Source organism: Diadema antillarum, unplaced genomic scaffold (assembly GCF_040938485.1).
Source record: "Diadema antillarum isolate AM-2024a unplaced genomic scaffold, OU_Dant_1.0 scf00000052, whole genome shotgun sequence".
NCBI lineage: Eukaryota > Metazoa > Echinodermata > Echinoidea > Diadematoida > Diadematidae > Diadema > Diadema antillarum.
In genome coordinates this window covers 72,469-90,362 of record NW_027270941.1, presented here as the reverse complement: position 1 = coordinate 90,362, position 17,894 = coordinate 72,469, and the positions used below count along the sequence as shown (strand labels likewise).

Genomic DNA, 17,894 nt, shown 5'->3' with positions numbered 1-17,894 from the left:
ATTTATTCATTAATTCATTACATCCTTCTTTGTTCAGTTCCTCAATGATACAAGTACAACTTAAAGGGGAAGGCCAGTAACTGATCGGTGGGAATCAGTGGGAATGCTGGGGGATGATTGTTCCCATTCTTGTGGGATTCATTTAAGAGTACATCATATATTTATTGTTGTGGGAAAATCATTTGCTTCAGAATGGTCTCATATTCAAGTAATGTGCAGTTTAATGCCCCGTCAGTCACTGTACAGGCATGCTAACCTGGAAACATTAAACTGCACATTGCTTGAATATGAGACCATTCTGAAACAAACAATTTTCACACAACAATAGATATTAATGAACTCTTAAATGAATCCCACAAGGATTGGAACAATCATCCCCCAGCATTCCCACTGATTCCCACTGATCAGTTACTAGCCATCCCCTTTAAGTCATTGATTTACTTAAACATTCATTAACAAAATTGTATCATCCTTTTATTCCATCCAAGCCACTCACATCTCAATTATTCCATTCATTCTTGAATTCCTTCATCCATCAGTCCATTTCTCTGTTCACACTTTCATCCATGCATTCATCCATCCATCCATCCATCAATTTATCTCCTTTTCCATACAATTATGCAATCTACTCATAAACCCATCTTTCTATCCTTATATACTTGCATGTGAGGAGTTAGAAAATACATCAATTGGTCAATCAACTCAGACACAGACACGGACAGACAGACAGACATAAATTGTACACACACACACACACACACACACACACACACACTCACGTGCGCACACACCAAATTTCTGATTCAGATCAGTAACTGTTGGTATAACCTGCATTTCTAAGCATAATTTCATGAAAAATTCTATCCTTCGCAAAAAAATACTGAATAAAATCTGTTGGAACCAAAACAGCATTGAAGAAAGAGACTTCACGCCACGCTTCCGTAAGAATAGGTCAAAAATCGATCATTCTCACGACAACGATGTGGGAAAAGTGAACAAGGGATATCCCCTTGTTCAATGTCCTCTTAAAAAAGCACATAATGATAGTTTACACATGGATCCATCCATCTACCTGGGTATTCATCTTTACAAGTACTAAAGACAACATAAATAATGGCTGCAGAAACAGACAAACAGCTACCACACAGGCTCTCTCGTATTAAACATGTTACCCCAGGGTGGGGGCGTGTATACACGACAGCGAGCTACACCTACGAGAGAAGTACAATCTGTCAGCAAGATGCAATCGATGAGCCAGAAGCCTGTCCAGGCCCATGTTGTCGCAAGATCGGTCTGAGAGAGGAAGGCTGATTTCTTTCCAGGGCACCCGATAAATCCTCAACCCCCATCCCCCTCCCCCTTACTCCCACAGGCCCCCTGGACTGACACAAAAGGACACACCCCTCAACTTAAAGGTGCGATTGCCTACCTCTTCATTTACTAAACCTTCCACCAGAGTGAAGGGTCTTAAATAAGATATGGAAATGTTATCAAACTTGGGACAAAAATAGACAAATGATTAAGTTACGGAATTTTTCAGTTCCATAACTTTAATTATGGAATAACAAAGTTATGGAAGTTTTCACCACATAGAGACACTGGTTACAACTGCATCATCATATCATCTCTGGGTGACAAGACCTCATATCTAAAATGGCATATATAAAAAAAAAACAACAACAACTTCTGAACTTAATACTGAATATCAAATATAATGATTTGAGTTAAAAAAACAATACAATCATTAATATAATTGAAAGCAATGTTTTTATGATATTTGACATCAACACTGATGTATTTTGTGAAAAAGTTGCAAAAATGACAAAGTTTTTTTTTTCAATCTCTTTAAATTAATGAGTTTTGAGATACAATGTACGAGGTCTTGTCACCCTGGGGATGATATGCAAATTAGCTGAGGAAATGGCATCACTTTGTACACCATTGGTTCGTACATAAAAATGTTGTAAGATTAGAAAAAAAATATGTTACTGTTCAGTAGTCCCATTTCCGCCTTAAAGTCATCATTGTTTAGTTCAAATAATGCAACAACATCAAACATTTGATGCCATGGAAGTGCATTTTTTGGTAAATCAATTTAATGACAAACAAGGAAACAATTTTGGTTGAGGTAGGGCTTCAGGTCTCAAACTTCTTTTGATGATTATTTTTTTTTAGATAAAGAGAAACCTCTTATGAACTATGAAGAGGATATAATTCTGAGAGGAGTTCAAAGTTTATTTGATGAAAATTAGTTTTGAAATAGCTGAGATATCCAAAACAAAGCAAACTTAATAAAAGGTGGGACCCACCTTTTAGTAGGATCGCTTTGTTTTACTTTGTTTTTGGATATCTCAGCCATTTTAAAGAATTGTATGCTATAAAGTGGTTTCTAAATATCTTGCAAAAAGTTAAAAGCTCAATCCTCACCTCAACCAATACTATACCATCCCTTTTAAAGGTCAATGGAAGATTTGTGAGGTTGGGACAAAAACTTTTAACTATTCTACCTGTCTGATTTTACTCTACTAATTATAGCAAATGATGTTTTAGAACGGCACTTTAAACTGACCTAAAATCATTTTCATCCCACGTCCCGTATATATTAGCCGACAAGCCTTCGGAATGTGGCTGCTTCCTTGAGGATAACTGATGTTACTAATGCATGCAGGTTGGCGGGTGTGGGTCGGTAGTCATGGGCCATTATGCATGCAGAGCGATCGTATCTGGGTGCAACGACATTTCTAGAGGTGGTTAACTTCACTCTATCGAGCGTGGGGTAATTAAAGATTCAGTGAGATGCATATGGCTCATAAACCATCACTTTTACTGGGTTGCCAACCTCTACCGATCGACAAGGAGTAACGATCACATTTTGAAGGCAAAATCCTAATTTGGTTGAAAATGGGAAACTTGCACATATCAATCATACTTAATAAACTACAGAAGAAACTTTTTTTTTCACTTTACAGATGCGTTTTCTTATATTTGATGATGAAAACATATAAAAACATATACACATATGAGTTGGCAGCTCTGCTATTATGATATATACATGTAATATGCAAACACTTTTTGCAATATCAGCCATTTATAAGTACCGTACATGTATTGTTATGACATCATGGCATACAGGATTTGATACGGAAGACAAGCCTACAATTCAGGGGTGGATCCGGGAATTTCCTAAAAGGGGGGGGGGGGCGCAAACAATATTTCTGGTGCTACTTCCGGGTTTCATCTCATTTTTTCTTTTTATTTCTTTTGTTTTAACAACAAATAAAGAGGGGGCGCACGCACGGTGCACCCCCCTCTGGATATGCCACTGCAATTTATGACATTACAAGGTGAATGTTTGAAAGACAGCATTTATATCCCCTTGTGATGATTAGTTACAAATGCACTGAAAAATCACTACAAAGGCTGTACCATGAATGCATATCTGTACGTTTACTGTTTTAACCTTCGAGGTAAGGTAGTGGTCGAAGGAAAAGTTGAGATAAACAATGTTCAATGTTTTATTAGCAATGAGGTGAATAAGATATATTGATGTATAAACATGGACTTCCTTCCTTATACAAGTCTAACGACAAAGTCAGATTTTTGTTTTGATCCAAAACCAAGAATATATGGCACTAGACATGTTCACACGGAGCTAGCTTTAAACTTCATGTTAACTTGAACTACGCTAGCTTTGATGATAGAGGAACCAAAGGGGAATTTTAACTTCAAGTTAGGAAGGGTGTTAACGCTCTTGCAGTTTGTAAACTTTTGAGTTATCACTGATGCTATCAACCACAAGATAATTTCTTATAGCTAACTTATGGATAGCTTGATGATAAGAACACTTGCTAATGAGAAACACTGTGTGAACAGGCTTGTAAATAGGGAGCAGTTTTACCCCTTACTGATGTAAGTTAACTGTGTGAACGCAGCAATTATTGGCAGATGTTAAGGTACATGTTCATCTGGGTTTGCATAAACTTAGGGACTGGACCAGTGCAATTGTTCTTGGCATCAAGCTAATATTTCCAGTCCCCTGGAGTTGGTAAAGCTTTCTACGAGGGACTACCCCTTAAAGTATTATTTGGTGTTGTTTGCTTTATCGACACTGAGAAAATGGTGACCCACAAAGTTCAGGAGGCACTTGTTATTGCCCCAGAGAACAATAGAAGAAGGCCTACTGTATCATCAGGAAGTTGAATTTTTAGTATCGTATGAATGACCTCATCATCCCCTGTTTACACAGGAGGCCGGTGAGCCGGAAATGGTTGCATTATTCTCTTCATTTTCCTGACCTGAAAAATATATTTTGCTTGAACCCACCAGTGTTTATGCTGAACACCTCTCCCACCAGAATGAAATTAACAGCGATGTCACTGACTGATATATATATTTTTTTTTTTGAAAAAAAAAGGACGAATGTAATCATGGTCTGTAAATTTAAACCCTAACTCTTGAGTTCTTATTCCCATGTTTCTGTGGACACTGTATTTTAAAGCTAAACTGTAGTTCTCAGAAGGGCTCAAGATTCATCATTCGTCATTTAGAATTTACTTGTAATATATTGGAAGGCTCTACCAAGAAACTTGTCTGGCAGATGCAATTTGCCAGGATAATGAGTTGTTTTGGAGTATTTTGAGATCAAAAGTGTAAAATAAAGAAAGTCTGTGTTCGAGACTTTTATTCCTGATGCGCCTCCCTGTTCAGAAGTAGGTATCACACGTAGAATCCAGCAGTATGTGATGATCGAATCAGCCCTAGCAGTAGCAGTAATATTGAATAGCATGCAGCTAATTACATGTAGCTGCATGCAAGTCACTCTCACATGATGGATATTACTGCTATGGCTCAAAATACGGCAATTAATGTAGTTCGAAAGATTACATCACGTAGCAGCTACGATAAGGTATGCTCTGACATTGCATTTATTCTGGTGTATCTTTTTTGGTACCGGTAATTGCCACAACAGGATCACAGCACTATTTCACACATTTCTCACGCATTTGTCTTCATTTTTTAAGAGCAAAAATCAACAGTTTCTGCAGTCAAATGGAAACTATGCTTTAACTTTCAAACACACTCAGCAGTGGTAGGGAAAGAGTTAAGATGCAGGGGCTGTTGAATGGGGAACTCTGTGAGAAGAATCTCAAGAAGTCATGGATTTTTTTGCATGTGTTTCTTTCGTATTCTGTTGATATTCTAATCCCGTTATCTTCTAGGACCCCAAAGTGTGCCCCCCTCCTCCATCCCCCCCCCCCCCCCCCCCCCCACCCTGGACCCCAGTTTTGCAGCCATGAGATGCCATGCTAGAGTAAAGAAGATCACAACCCTCTTCCTAAGCACAGGGTCTGCCTTCGTAGAGCTGCTTCCTTAACCTCACTCAATCAACGGTCTGTCGGATCTACCCTTCTCCACTGACGTCCATTTATTGAAGGCATTCACCTTGTTCACGACCAGCTTAGGTGGACTGACCAGACAGGAGTGTGTGAGAGCTTGTTTCACAATGCAACAGGTTCTAGCGATGGTTCTACAGGCATAAATTGCATATCAAAATTTTTAGAGTGCTGTTGTGTTGCTTTAACCTGTTGAGGACGAGTCCCGGGTATACTCGGGCAGGTGTCTATGGGAAATGCGTGTTGTAGCAAAATCAGTCCGTCCTCAACGGGTTAACAAAATGGCATGCAGACAATGTGAATGTGGTTTGAAGCATCACAATTTGGATAATCTGAAAGACAGACAGACCAAAACCATTTTCCTTTTTCCTTCTTGGGTAATAATTATGGTACACACCATCTAATATTTAAACGGGATCATTGCTGTAATGTGACAATGTCATGGCAACATTTCCAAGGCATGTTATATCGGCTGCTGTATGTGGGGCAAGTCATTGGTTTAAATAGGCATATTTTTATAAGACATTCACAGAATATAGAAACCTTTCACTACAATTTGTTTGACTTTGGATTGAAAATCAAATAAATATTCATCAAAACATAGCGATAGGTTTAACACAAGAAAACGCAAATAATGTTACCAGTCACTGAGACAACGTGCATGGAGGAATATCATCAAGTAGCTTGAGATTCATTGTTAGACAACACATTACATAATCCACTGATATGCCGGACCTTGTTTGAGCATGAGACAAAGTCCAAACTTTCTTTTCCTAACTCAAAACACAATGTCTTTCACATTCATCACCTCTGTAAAAACGTAACTCCGGTGAAGACCCGACTACGGTCAGGTACTACTAAGACAAGAACCTAGATTTGAATACTCTACTAGTAAATGGATAGCAAAAGCGTAAATGCCAGACTTCGCTCCTCTAACATCCCCAGCCCCTCACCCCACCCTGCCTCCACCTCCTCCTTCTACTTTTTATCACTCAAAAATGTTCCTGGATGAAATTTACCAGCGGGAAATCCCCCAATAATTGGCGACAGGAAATTCGATTAGGAAGGCGTTGTGTACCTTTACCCTACACTGACTGAATTTTGGCAGCTCCAGGGGCCGTGGCAGAGAAAACTTTGCACAGATGCTACAAACACAGGGCCTGCATCATACTGAGCAAGAGAATATCAAACTGTCTTGCGCATATACCTGGATATGTAAAATAGGTTGCTGCCAAAACCAAACACACACATATGACACAGATGCACATACTCAAAACCACACAGTCCGCAAAGAGAATGTAACAGAAGAAAATATAAATATATGATATCAGGAGATGAAGAAGAGAAGGGAGAAGAAGAGAAATGAGAAAGTAGGTGAGAAGCGGCATAACCAAAGATAGCAAATGAAAAAGGGAAATCATACAAGAAAGATAAGAAAGAAATAAAGGAAGGCAAATCTTGTGCTAGGGCATTTACCACACTGCATTGTGAAATGACATGGAGATCAAAAGAAAGAGCCCAGGAGAGAGATACAAAATGAACTGCGTTAGTAGTACATGGCTGTTCAGCGTTACGTCTCAAATTTACCATTTACAAGGGAAACCTCACTCCCCAATAAAGTTGATACCAGTCAAGAGTACAGTCATACAAAGAGAATAGTGAATGCTTTACCAAATCAAACAAACAATCACACAGATGTCCAGTTTTAAAGTTTCACTTCCATTTGGTAGATCTGGCATGATTATTATTCTATTCAAATCATAGAAGGTAATAGTACCACGTTGCCTTACAACCTTCCGAAGTCTGTAAAGTACAATGTATGTATTACATCAAAATATCACCATGATATTTTCTGTAAGGATTACAGTAAGTAATCTGGTAGATATTCATCCTTTCCTTATACAGACATCATTGCTTACTCTATTCCATGATACAAAAGATGTTTTTCGTACTAAATGGTTTTCAAAATGTAAGTCTAGTAAAGACTTCTGTATCTGCGCAATGCAGGGAGATTTGTTAAGCTATGGCATCATACATTGTACCTTCCCATAATTTGCATTTTAAATGACTCTGTCCAAGAACCCTGTTGCATGGAAGCATGCAAACATTTTGAAATTCTGTAACTTTCATCTCTTTTCAAAACGAAGGCCACCAGGTTGCCCACTAAGACAACAAAAGGACCAAATTCACATAGACTTGAGAACATCATTACAGAAGGCTGAATGCCAGGCACAAAGATGGAAAGAATGGAGGAGGGTAACAAATAGGAGAGCAAAGGGACACTCTGTCTTATGCACTTAAAGGTGCATAGTCCCCGTGTTTTAGTCAAATGCGTGCGCGGGCGCACGGTGCAAGTTTCCTATAGAGACCTACGCTATCGACTCCTCTTTAGCGCTTACGCTTTGGCCCACTTCCCAGAGTCCGAAGAAGTCTGATTCACGGTAGTCAGTGGTCGGATCACAGTTCGGCTCATGATTTGGCTGAGGGGGATGACAGCTTTAGCAAACTTCTTTTGTGATGTCATAATAACAAGCACATATGCACGCACCCTGGCATTACTACAGACTGCGCGATACGCAGAGAAGACAACGTAGGCAATGTTACTTAGCAACAGCTACGCACTTTACTCTTGATGACAGCTCAACTTCGGTAAACTTCGTATCAATGCTAACGGTGATCGGCAGTATCATCAACAGCGCCCTCTACACTACCGGGACTATGCCCCTTTAAGTTAAGTAAACCAAGTCATCTCTTTCTTTCTTTCTTAAACTACTCTGTGTGTTTAGTCCTTGTGTATTTCCTCGTATTAACTTGGACCCTGGGTGGTGTGTCTCTTTAAGCTCTGTCTTCGCCAAGTTTACAGCCATGGAGGCATGTGGCATGTCAGGTGCAGACATTGGGAGCATCTGATTGGCAGTCCCGGAATTTACGAGGGAAAAACTAGCCTTCGTCGTCTCGGCTGTTCCAAGACAGAAGGAGAACAGCAAGCGAGAGAGAAAGGAGGAGCCAGGCACTCACCTTGAAGTAGACTTTGAAGAGCTGGTTGACGAGATAGAGCATACCCCAGCGCTTCGTGTCTTCCAGGCTAGCTCGTCTGAAAGGACAAATGGATGAGGCATGATGTAAGAGTCATTAAAGGACAAGTTCACCTTCATAGACATGTGGGTTGAGTGAATGCAGCAATATTAGTGGAACACATCAGTGAAAGTTTGAGGAAAATTGGAAAATCGATGCAAAAGTTATGAATTTTCAAAGTTTTGGTGTTGGAACCACTGGATGAGGAGACTACTAGAAGATATGATATATGTGTGGACAACAATATAAAGAAAATATAAAGAAAATTCCAAAAAAAATTCACATTTCGCGCATAATGAAAGAGCACTTGACTAGCAGGGGGAATAATTGCTACCCTTAACATATATGCCAGTATCAAGTTGATGAAATGTGTAATTTTTATGAAAAAAAAAGAATTTTTGTGGAATTCCCTTGGATTACGCTTTAAAAACCCCCATAACTTACTCATCCAGTCTGTTTCTCTCATTTTACATCATGCAATAAAACCACCTTGAACATGGTGTAGAACTACACTTTAAAACCATTAGCACATAATTAGCACCAAAAAAAGAAAAAAGAAAAAAAGAAAAAAACAAAACCCTGGGACACTCAACGAGGAAAAAAGCAGCAAAACAAATCTAGTGTTAACACAAAATTATCGCTGTTTCATTTTTGCTTTCAGTCTACTTTCCCAGTGACCTTCATACTGATAAAATGATCTCTGACAGCAAATTGGCAACTGATCAAAAGTTCAGTGAACCCAGGCACACACTCTGCTTCTTTATTCACTTTCTTGGATGGCGTTCAGCTTGATCTAATGCAAATTAGCAACTCTGGGGAAGTCAACCTCTGCAGATCTAAAACATAAATGCAAAGTTAAAAAAAAAAACAGAGAAAAAATAGTACCATATTTTGAAGGGAAAACAAAATTTTCCTTTTAAATACTATACATCCTAAATCAAATTCCAGATTTTTTTTTTCTTTATGAAGAAAAAAAAAAAAACCTACAGTAAACACTGTAAAAACATACAAGTTGGGAGCTCTGTAACATTCTCATGAGGGCAAATTTCTAGGGGACTAGAATTCGACCTACGGAAGGCTCGACAGATATCAGAAGTCAAAATGACATAACTTGGCATGGGATTGCCCCCGTAGAGTTTAAAACTAACTCCAGGAATCCCCCAGCGATCTGCAGCAGCTGTCAAGACAAGATCGTTATCGCAACCGAAATCTCTCCCCCCCAAAGAAGGACCGTGAAGCAGGCACTGCGGGAGGTCTCGTTGAGGAGGGAGCTCAATGTGTATTGTATAGGGAGGAGGCAACAGTTGCAGACGTGTCCAAAAACACATACACAAAAATATGATTCCTCATCAAAATTTACCATCATGAATGACACCCCCTTGGTCTGAGGCAATCAGAAGATGCTTTCAGCACTTTTATGGGGAAAAAAAACCTTTGCCCCTTCCCCCTCCCCCCCCCAAAAAAAAAAACAAAAAAACAAAAACAAAACACACAAACAAACAAACAAAAAACAATGGGGAAATCATTAGCAGGGCTCAACATTAACTTTTTTCCATGGTGGACTGTTCGGGCCATTACAATCTTTGAATTTGAAATGCTAGTGGCCCAAAACAGAAAGAAATACACAAATTTATTTCGACTTTTAGCTACCTAATCGGGCCACCAAAAGATAACCTTTTTGGAAATTTGGTGGTCTGACATAAATCTTTAGTGGCCCCGGACCACCACTAATGTCAAGCTCTGATAACCAGTAAATACTTCAATATTACAATGGTAAACTGAGATTTGTTTTCTTTTTCACAAACTGCAATCTTATCATAAAAGATTCTTCTTCACAAAATACTTGAGAACTCATCAAAGGTAATAACCTAGTCTTACACACAGAATACATGTACATGTACTGTAAGTAAAGTAAGTAAAGCTGTGTAAAGTAATTGTTGCGACAAAGTAAGACTTCAAAGTTAGGCTTTCATCCTAACCTTAATATCAAACGGTCATCCAAAAATCTTGAAGACCAGGGCCAATACAAAAGCTAAATTTGTTAAGGGAATGACTTTGCGTACCGGTACTTGCTTCTGGAATTGAGTGAAAAACAACTAGTGAGCAACATATATCAGACACACAAAAACCTACTTACACATGCCTCCATACATTTTATATCTGCATACACTTGGGAAATCCCCATGAAATTAATCAAAATTCAACGCCCATGCTAATATACAAGTTGTATATCAGATTTAGACAGAAAGACAGACAAGAGCACGCAAGCACGTACTCACAGACACAATTTGCAAAGCCACTCTGAAAAACACGCTCAATTCCCTGCCCAGACAAGTAACCTTCATGAATATTCTGCTACATTCATAAGCTAAATCAACATCATTAAAAACAAGAGAAAAACAAACAAAACAAAACAGAAACCTCACACAAGCCACACATATCAATCACCATGTATCAACTCTGCTAAATTACCTCCATAAAAATCATAAAACTGTGAGCCCTGAATACAGGAAATGTATGCATTTCCCATCAAATTACCACAAGCAGCTATCACTCGCAACCCTGAAGTTGCTACGTGCCCCATAATCGTCCCTGGTCTGTACGCCGGGCAAAAAAAAAAAAAAAGAGGCAACGTGACTTTGCTTGATGAAAACGAGATGGCAAGGATTGCGTTTGGCAACTAATCACATTTACTGGCCACTACAAGTGATTCAACGTGCCTGTTTCAAGTTTGCTTGTTTGTTTTTTACTTTGTAGTTTTTGCCTTATTTGTTGTTGTTGGGATTTTCTACTATCTGGCATTACTACAGGGTGTGGCAGCATAGAATTTGTCTTTTTCTGTGTTGTTTGTTGTATTGCAAGTAATACCTGTGGAACTTAATTATACACAATTATACAGAGCATATATGTAGCACGTATATATATACATACATACATATATATGTATATATATACATATATATACATATATATATATATATATATATATATATATGGGCAAGTCCAAGATAAGGTCCCCTCAGAAGGCAAAATTTCATCTTCGATCAATATTGACATGTTTGGTATCATTTTGAAGCTTATGAGTTGAAGTTTTGATTTCCATGGAGGAAAAAATGATATTATGTAAATTTATGCAAATTTCAAGGGCTTCATTTGCATAAATGTGAAACACAGCGTTACGTATGGGACATTTATAAAAATTCATATTAATTCAAAGGAAAGCAAATGATATTTGATTTATATGTGGACATAAGAAGTTCATCACATAGTTTAACTTGGTATGAAAATTTAGGGATTATGCAAATGATTATGCAAATTAGCTCGTGTCCTATCATGAGGTGTCCCATACGTAACAAAATGAGGTCATTTTTTTAGGTTTTTTCTGAAATTGCTAAGGTTATTTTAATGCCCTTTTGGAAAGTTCTAATTTATTGTTTAGAGAAATTAAATACCAGAGAAAAAAGAAAAAAAAGTAAAAGAAACATTTTTTATTAGGCATTGAAATAATGTTGCGTATGGGACAAATGCGTTACGTATGGGACATCCTCATACATATTGCATGTGAATGCATGTAGCTAGCTGGGAAGGTCTCTCAGTACACATATGGTCAATCATCCTGAAGAAAGCATCCCAACATTGTAGCTACTTTTTGAGTTATAGACACTTGAAACAATACATGAACTTGACTGAACAATTTTCAGAAAGGGGGAGGGGAAAATGGCAAAATACACAATGAAAAATCAGCATTAAAGGGATGGTATAGTTTTTTGTAGAAATGAGGATTCAGTTTTCAACATTTAATGAGATGATTGGAAACCAATTATATGAATTACTTAAGAGCATACAATCGTAAGACTAGAGGAATTCAAAGTTTATGTATGGAGTTCGAATTTGAAATGGTCGTAAAAAAAATAAAGTAAAATGATTTTTTTATTTATTGCAAGTGATACACAAATTGTCCTTATTCAGTTTTCAATAGTAGCCACAACAAAATTCATGGGTATACATACTGAGGTGTGACTCGAATCAATGACCTGACTGCTAGACAGACATCATAATCTACTCGATCACTGGGGTTCCATGCAGCAGGTATTGCTTATTTATTAAACTTGATATTTCTTGTGTCAAGTTGATTTTTATTGAAACTGAATGGCAAACTGCCCTTCATCATAGGAAGTAAACACTTTAAACTATTCAATTTTTCAGTTGTAACTATCCTGATAAAAATAGGGCATACATACTAAAGGTTGGTCATAAAAATATAGAATATGATTAAATGTGATTATGATGGTAAATATCTGGGGAATATTGTTCCCTTGTCAATCTGGATCAGTATTTGAGTAATTTCAACTGATTCCACCTCAATAATTATGCAAAAATTTGTTTATGGGTATTTTGCAAAATTATTTTGCAAAATACCCATAAACATGGTTCTCCACACACTAAACGAATGGGGGACAAAGGGCATGCATACCCAGGTTGGTCATAAATATATAAAAATATGATTGAATATGATTATGATGGTGAATATTTGGGGAATATTGTTTCCTTGACAATCTGGATCAGTATTTGAGTAGTTTCAACTGATTTTACTTCAATAATTATGCAAAATACCCATAAACATGGTTCTTCACACACTAAATGAATGGGGGACAAACTGTCCCATACGTAACTGTCCCATACGTAACGCGTCATGTCTGTCTGTAATTAGAACCTGTAATTAGAGCTTTTTGCCTAATGACATGAAACTTACCTGTGATAATCTTGAGTGTTGTGACTTTCATCACAGTGAGTTACAAGTTGTAGAATGATATACTTTCAGAGAGTTTTGAGGTTGAAAAAAATGTTCAAAAAAACAAAATTTTTCTGGTCCCATACGTAACAGCACATATTTTCTCTTCTAGAATATAATTGTCAAGGTAATTTTTCTCAATTTTTTACATGATTATACTTCTCCTAGATATCAATCACCATGATGAAGTTCAATATGATCAAAGGCCATTAACACTATTTTTCAGGTCATAAAAGTCTCTGAATGTCCCATACGTAACGTGCGCGTTATCTTGGACTTGCCCATATATATATATATATATATATATATATTGTAGTTGCTCCGCGTATTGGCAGTACTAGAAATAGCAATAATAATGTCACAATAGAGGAATGCATTAAATGCCAATTGCCTTGATTTCAATTCAAAATCCGAATTTTGAATTAAAATCAAGGCAACTGGCATTTAATGTATTCCTCTATTATGACATTATTATACATATAACATACACACAGTGTATATGGTGAGAAAAAGAGAGAGAAAAAGAGAAATAGGAAAAAAGGAGCGAAGATTTTTAAATTTCAATTGCAAAACAGCTGTGCAAATCACTGTGCATCTCATGGGGACAAAATTATTCAGTAACTAGTGTAAACGGACTTCAAGATAATATGAAAAATCTTGAGTTTTGACAGCAGGGACCCTCCAAAAATGCATGTGCCATTACATCTCGACAGTCTTGCAGCACTGATAAGAGCCAGGAATCTTATCGTGAGCAAAGGTTTGTCTCTGTTGGATGAACCTACATTGCCTGGAAATTTGAAGTTATCTGCTGCCCGCATTGAATTAGAGCTGGATCGCGGTTATCAATCTGAGAATCTCGGACATGGCTCCAGGAGCGCATATGTTTTGGACTCTTGGGGCACTCGAGAGTTGTCACCACCGAAGAAGAAGTGCTTATTGATGATATGAAGAGAAATGCACAACATTCCATTCAATTTGCATTTAGTCATTTCACCTTTCTCTCTGTCCATCTATCTGTCTGTTTGTCTGTTTGCTTGTCTGTCTGTCTGTTTGTGTGCAACCCATCTCCTCATTCTCCCTGAAGGTAAAGTCCTTTCTGCAGTCACGCGGGGAAATGTACGACATTCCATTCACTTTGGCCTTTCAAAATTGACTTATTTGTCTGTCCATTTGTGTGTCTGTCTGTCTGTTTGTATGTCTGTTTGTCTGTCTGACTGTTTGTCTATCTGTCTGTGTCTCTCTCTTTTTGTCTCTCCTCAATATCCTCTCTGAAGGAAGAGTCTTTTGTAATGCTACAGGAAAATGACAAACGTTCCATTTAATTTGGCTTTTGCCATCCAACTTTTTATCTCTATCCACTCGTCCATCTATCTGTAGATTTGTCCACCAATTAACAGAATATTGTACATTTTGTATACATTGTATTTCACAGTGTTTTTTTTGTGTGTGTGTGTGTGTGTGTATATGTGCAAATTTAACAGGCAGACTGATGTTAACGAAATTGACTACTGGCAAAATATATTGCCTCTCATAACCCAAATGTGTTGCACATGGTCTCTTCCATCAGAAATTGATGACTTCTTTTTTGAAAAGCGATAAAAACGTTCTCTCAATTCATTAATGAGGCTCTCCATCGTGAATTCAACCTCTCACAAAATTGTCTTCCAAGTTCCTTGGGATATCCTGTAAGATGTATGCAGCATTTGGTCTGACCCATTTCTGAGTTTTTCATCACTGCTGGCGCCCTCTATTGTTTCTCTCTGTGATTCTCTCCTTTGTTCATAGTTTCCATTATACCAACATGTCTCCTCTATCATCAAGCTAACTAAATTTTTCTACTTTGGTTTTGTGTTTGCTCTCATGCTCTTTGGGTTGTTGTTTTTTCTTTTCCATTCTTGATTTTTCTTCTTTTTTTTTCAGCTTTAAATCTTTGTGCCAATGTTTCAAGATAGTCGGCAAGATTAAGGCTGTTTGAGGATTAACTTTTTGATTGATTCAGTTGGTCACACAGTTGAGAAAAAAAATCATTTATCCATGTAGTTTTTTTTCCTCTAGAAAACATACAAAGTACTTGAATACGATGGCTTAACTCTGTACAATGCAAATGTAAAGATTAATTGATTTAAGATGAAACATATAATCTTCTTGGGTCCTAACACGGCAATAATTGGAGTTGAGAAGACCAACATGACGCAGAGTCAAACACGTTTTGACTCACACGATGCTCAACCAACAGCTCCAGCAGCCCTTGCTAGAGACACTTTCCAGGCAAAAACATGAGTAGGCTAACGCGATTATGGACTCGCAAACGCGCCTGGACTTTGGGGAGGAAATGGACGTAACGAGAGGGAATTGCTTTGCCTATCACCAAGTGGTGTGCACACGGGGTACGTCGTCCGTGACACTCCCTACAACTTTCTTGCCAGTTATTCCCGAATATTGGCTATCTGGGTGATGCCTATCAGGCAAGTTAGGACGTTTTTTTTTTATCTCTCCTTTTTTCGGATTTAAAACCAGTCTCAACCAGTTGAACTGGTGCAGCCTGGCCTGGCATGGTCGGCAGAAAGGCTTATATATTCCCCGTCTGACTCATTCTAAAAGAGAAAGAGGTCACGGAATCAAAATCAGATGCGAGGTAACCGAGGGCAACCAGGATTAATGACTATTTACACAAACAGAGCATGTTTCACAGCTTTCCTAGATTACCCTGCATGATAGTGCTCTTCAGATGTAGGCAAATCGTGACCACGATTCTGCTCGCGAAAGCTTATCGTCGAGGAAAAGCACAAAACTGCAGCAACAAATCATGGAGCTGACATTGCAAGGAAGGAGTCTCAGAAAAAAATCCTCACATCTTATTGGTTGGTTGTGACAGAATCCTAACACATGTACAAAGTTTAAACTTGAAACATGAATATGACTCAAAGTAATCAGATAAAAATATGATCCCGATTGGTTAATTGGAACCTAGTTAAACTAAACTGTGGGCTGTTTTCTAAACTGTAGTCAAACACTTCCTTCACTTTGCTCACCCCCCCCCCCCTGCTTAAATACAAATAATTACACTAATTGGTGACCCACTTTGTGGAAATGGTGATTAAAGTCATTCACAGTCTAAATAAGGAAGGCCTATATGATGCATACCTCCACACGCTAGCTGACTTCATGACCGCAAATTTCCACTGAGCAACGGTTTCATCATCTGGCAATCTGACACTGAAAAATTGTTACACCTAATGCACTAATCACTACCTTTGAATTTGGCACACCAAGGCAAGTTCATTCCTAGCTTTCCAAGATGCTACCTAAATAGCAGAGGTAAGACTACGACATTAAATTTACATGTGCTCATCATTATTATCATGCTCTTAACCAAACCCTGACATACATACATCTTCAAGTCAACTTGGGTATTACACATTGATAAGATATATAGTCTTCTGCCAACATCTTGTGAAAATCATGAGGGCAAGTTAATGAGGGCTATAGCTCTATTAAAAAAGGAAAAACACACAATTTTCATTGAAATATGGAAATAAAACTGATTGGGCTAGAAAAAAGAAAAGTTGCTCTTTAGTGAAGATGTGTATGAACACTGACAAATTTTGAGCACAACAGTTATATAAGGTAGGAACTAGTAAAAACGATTCAACAAATACACAAATAGAATTTGACAACATATAAATTAGGCCTGTCATGTAAATGGAAAAAATAAAAATTTCAAATTGAGGTCTATTTGGTGAAGACTAGCAGCTAAAGCTCAGTCATTGACCTCAGTAGGGGGAAATGAGAATGATTGAAAATGTGGATTACATGTGGTCGCTTCAGGTGTTGTAGGTTTCACCTTCCAAAGAAGCATTCAACCTTGGTGAGAGGGGGGAGGGGGGAACATATTAAGAAAAAGGAAAGGGGTTAGAAGAAGAACATAAATTAACATATACGCAGCATAACACCTGACTTCAAGGCATCTCCTTATTTCTAGTCCATACAGCTTGGAAGGACGGCATGTGTGTTAAGGTACTCTGCATGCTTTATCCCCCCTTTGCATTATCATCACTTCAGGTTTCGGATCCCCCCCCCCCTCAATTTCTTTTCTGTTTTGTTATGAGTCGGTATGTGCAGCCTCTCTTCGCCGAGGAAACAACCCGCCTGCCAATCGATTTCTGGGTTAACAAAATGACAGCAAAAGTGCACAGGGATTCTCGCGGAACTGGCAAATTGCTTTAGACTGAAGTCTGCTAACGGCATTTTCGTCCTCTCCTCTTCATCAGGCATGGGTGCATGCACATGGAGTATCCCCACTTTACCACGCTCTACCTCCAACACACTTTTTATCTATGTAGGTAGCAGACGTCATCCTCTTAGTAGAAAAAAAGGTGAGATTTTCATGCTGTAACATGGGCTCTGTGAAATACGTCATTCATTAAAGGATCATCCAGTATATTCACGATGGAATTACCCTGCACGTTCCAAGCCAATTTTGACAAATCTGCAAAATCTGTAAAATTCAGAATGGCATTAATTGAAATCTAACTTGAAAGGAGAAAATCATTTGATTTAAAAGTTTCACATATATATCTTATATGTAAATTGGAAGTGATGACATCATCATCTCATAATTCCCCAATCAACTT

At 38.0% G+C, this 17,894-nt stretch overlaps 1 protein-coding gene across 1 annotated transcript in view; it reads right to left on the bottom strand.

Annotated features, from left to right (window-relative positions):
- The window catches only part of LOC139715597 (PCI domain-containing protein 2-like), a 53,870-nt gene that overhangs the window by 15,758 nt on the left and 20,218 nt on the right, over positions 1-17,894 (bottom strand). Inside the window, exon 8 of the mRNA XM_071627158.1 lies at positions 8,412-8,487. Within this exon, the coding sequence (XP_071483259.1) occupies positions 8,412-8,487 (76 nt within the window). The remainder of the gene's footprint in view (positions 1-8,411; positions 8,488-17,894) is intronic.